The following is a 3,414-nucleotide window of genomic DNA, read 5'->3' on the forward strand; positions in this document are numbered from 1 at the left end:
CTGCCACGGGGCTAGCAACGAGCGCTCCACGCGCTGCAAATCCTCCATCATGCCCTGGATCGTGGAATAGGGGTTCTGATCAACGGAAAACCCCGTCGGAATGCCGAAGTGCCTATATCCTTCTCCTTCTGCCAGGCATTGCATCATCTCTCCCTGGATCTCGAAGCGGGTCGGGAGGACGCGATCCAATCGCCCCGCTCGGATGTGCAAACTTGCACACTTTGCGGGGTTGAATCGCAGGCCTACCGACCGCGCCTCGGTTTCCACGACGGTGAGAAGTCGTCGCATCCCCTCTGGAGTATCCGCTGCAAGTGCGATGTCATCCGCGTACGCTAGTGCGGACCACCGCTGCCCTAAAATGTTGTACCCCGCATTTTCTGCGGTGGCCGCGCGCAACACGGAATCGATCGCGAAATCGAACACAATGGGGCTTAAGGGGCATCCCTGTTTCACTCCAGAGCGGATGGGGATTGGTGCCGTCCACCCGTCGGACGTGCGCACACATGTCGNGCATCCTGCGTACATGGACCCCCACAAATTTGTGAGGGACCCAGGCACGCCGGACCGAGCTAATGCTTTTCTGATCGTCGCGTGCGGGACCGATCCAAACGCGTTGGATAGGTCCAGCCGCGCCACGACCAATTCCTTCTGAGATCGTCTCGCGTCTGTCAGGATTTCCTGCAGGACGAAGTTGTGCTCATAGCACCCCTCGTCCCGCAGGAAACNAAAAATCGCTCTTGCAAGATATAACTGAGACAAAACCACTAAGATTAGTAAACTTGATTTAAAGTGACCCATATGTGTGTGTGTGTGTGTAACGGATTATACAAATATATTTAATAATTGTATGTATATTACTTTTTTCGTACTAGGCGTATAGGTGCATTAGCACTTTCCAATTTGTTTTTCTGTTATGTTTTGTTTTGCCTTATTTTCACAGGCAGTTACTGTTTCTGAAAAATTCAGTAATGAAATACGAAATTAAATTAAGTATAGATTAACGTTTCAAAAGACAAAATAAAAACGGAGACTTACCAATTATGCATAACGATAGTTTTAGATCTAAAAAGGCCTTTTTTTTTGCTTTCCTCGCAAGCTAAATTCTTTTGCCAAATTATCCGTAAACATCTTGGCCATTATATTATTTGTCAATTCGTACATGTTTTTTCTACCACGCTCAGTTCATCTTTANAAAATAATGCTTCTTTCATAATTTTATGCAAATCGATTGCAGTTTGTTGTTGTATTAAACGGCGATTATGTCTATCTGAATATAAACAATCGGGTTTCCCGATNCGGTCCATATCCTATATGAAAAAGAATATCTATTTGTAAATAATTTATCGGAAAACAATTCTCCACTGCTGTTTAAGGAGTTTCAATACTTACAACTCATTCGAATGTGGGTAAATACAAACAAAATTTTAATAAGCTATCTTACACTAATAATCCCAGTGATCACGTTGTATTTTATAAAAAGCAATGTTTCTTTTTGAAAAAATAACGGTAAATTTTGACTAAAACACGGTTGTTANTAACAATTCCCCAAAGACAAATTTTCTGAACTATAAATAATGCCAATAGAGGAGTATGAGTTGATTGTAATGTACAATTGCTTATTTGATTCGCGATAATATTCTGCAAAATGCAGAAGACAGAATGACAGATATTATTTATAAGTTAAAAAATATAAACAATTAAAGAATCTTTTTCGGCTCTGTAGTTTCTAAACTAATAAATATATATTCGGTCATTGGAGCCNGACGGCTGGGGGGGCGCATTGTTGACGGGACGCCGCGGGCTCTGCGCATCGGCGGACGCACCGCTGCGAGGCGATCTCGTCCCTATTTCCCTTTCGACACGTCCTAGGGTCGTGGGATTTGTGTTTACGGGAGAACGCCCCCGGCGGCGNGCACGCTGACATTGTTCAGCGTTCCGGCGCTCGGGGCTCCCGGCTCGCTCGCTCCGAGCCTCCTCTAATTGGGGACTTTTGTCCCGTTCCCCCCCGGGCAACGGAAGGGAGGGATAGTTTGCCGACGTTACGGGTGGCGGGGTACGCGTCGCCCGCGACCCAGACTCCGCCGGCGCTAAAATTGGGGAAGTATTGTTCGCGGGGGGTGTGGCGGAGTGTCTTCTCCCCGCTCTTCGCCCGCGACTCACGGTGCACTCACCACCGCTTAGGACCTCTGGCTCCCCACAATCCCTCGCTGGTGGCGTCGACCTCCGTTGTTGTTGCTGCTGCTGCTGCCGCTGTTGCTGCTCCACCCCGGGGTGTTCATGGGGTGGAGTCTTTCTCTTTCTCGTCTGGCCCGACGCACCCTCTCCCATCACGAGGGAGAATCCATCGTTGCAGGGTTCGGGCGACCAGACGGTTTGTTGTTGCTGCACCACCGGCGGTGACCGACGTCTCGCTGGCATGGGGGGGCTTGGTGACCTGCGCCCCCCCAGTGGGATACCCGTGGCCATAATGGGGCTCCCACACGTCGTTGTTGTCACCGTGGTGGTGGTGACGATCGCGGGCAGCGACGTCGTCGGTACATATTGTTGTAACAGAGCGGGTGGCACCGTCACTCGGATGTTGGACGTGACCCTCGGTGCCCCCGCTGCTGTTATCGGGAGAGGAGATGGAATGTCGAGGGGGGGTAGTGTCACCCCCCTGCTGCTGCTGGCCTCCCCCGATTGTGGCGACGCTGCTGCTGCCGGTCGCGACGCCACGGGACTGCCGGACGATGGACGGGCCGGCATAGCTGCAGAGCTCTTCTCGGGTGAAACCCTGGCGCTCTGCAGCCCCTGTGACGCCGGCCCCCGGTCTCGCCTCAGAGACAGGGGGAATTTTTGCCTCGTCGCCTCGGAGCTCTTCTCGACCGGAGCGTCTGTTGCCGTCCGCCTCTCCAATGATGTTCGCTGGCCCCCGCTGGTGGTCTGCGGGGGTGATTTATGTGCGGACGGCCTCCTGCTGGCGACACCCCCCGCTGACGTTCTTGCAGTCCCCTCCTTCGGGGAGCGGGAGGGCGCACGCACCGGTCTGGCAGCTCCGGAATTCTTGCTGGGCGCGCCGTGAGCCCGCCGCATTTTTGTGGCCTCCTGCGGTGATGGTGTTGCGGCGGGCGATCTTGATGGTCGTGATGTTTCTCCCCTTCTTGCTGTATAACTTCCAGCGGAAGATGGTGATGGGCGGGGAGGGCGGCGCGCGAGCGACGAGGTGCCGGCTCTCCTTACTATGCTGCTACCCCCACTCGAGGGGGTAGATGAATCCGCGACCGTATCTCTCCTCGCGGCAGCTGTCCTCCTCGTCGACGCCTTCTTTTTCGGGACGGCCCCCTTCGATGGTCCCGGCTGGGGCACCGTCCCCGCAGCCGTCGCTTTCGGCGGCCTCATGATGGTGGCGGCCGCTTCTCCTGCTGTGACGGCTGC

At 53.4% G+C, this 3,414-nt stretch overlaps 1 protein-coding gene across 1 annotated transcript; it reads right to left on the reverse strand.

Moving 5' to 3' along the window:
- Positions 1–885: 885 nt before the first annotated feature.
- LOC109862990 (serine/arginine repetitive matrix protein 1-like) lies at positions 886–3,072 on the reverse strand. Its single transcript, XM_020443165.1, has 2 exons — positions 2,172–3,072; positions 886–953 (listed from the first exon to the last, which is right to left on the reverse strand). The coding sequence occupies exons 1-2, from the start codon at positions 3,070–3,072 to the stop codon at positions 886–888; spliced, it is 969 nt and encodes a 322-aa protein (XP_020298754.1).
- Between the last annotated feature and the right edge of the window lie 342 nt (positions 3,073–3,414).

This window comes from Pseudomyrmex gracilis, unplaced genomic scaffold, assembly GCF_002006095.1.
Source record: "Pseudomyrmex gracilis isolate BER0280 unplaced genomic scaffold, ASM200609v1 scaffold_2839, whole genome shotgun sequence".
NCBI classification, from domain to species: Eukaryota; Metazoa; Arthropoda; class Insecta; order Hymenoptera; family Formicidae; genus Pseudomyrmex; species Pseudomyrmex gracilis.

Coding starts and splice junctions, on each gene's coding strand:
- LOC109862990 (XM_020443165.1), bottom strand. CDS start 3,072: ATGCGGCGGGCTCACGGCGCGCCCAGCAAGAATTCCGGAGCTGCCAGA. Junction 954..2,171: donor GCCAGAGGTCCTAAGCGGTG/GTGAGTGCACCG, acceptor TGAATTTTTCAG/AAACAGTAACTGCCTGTGAA.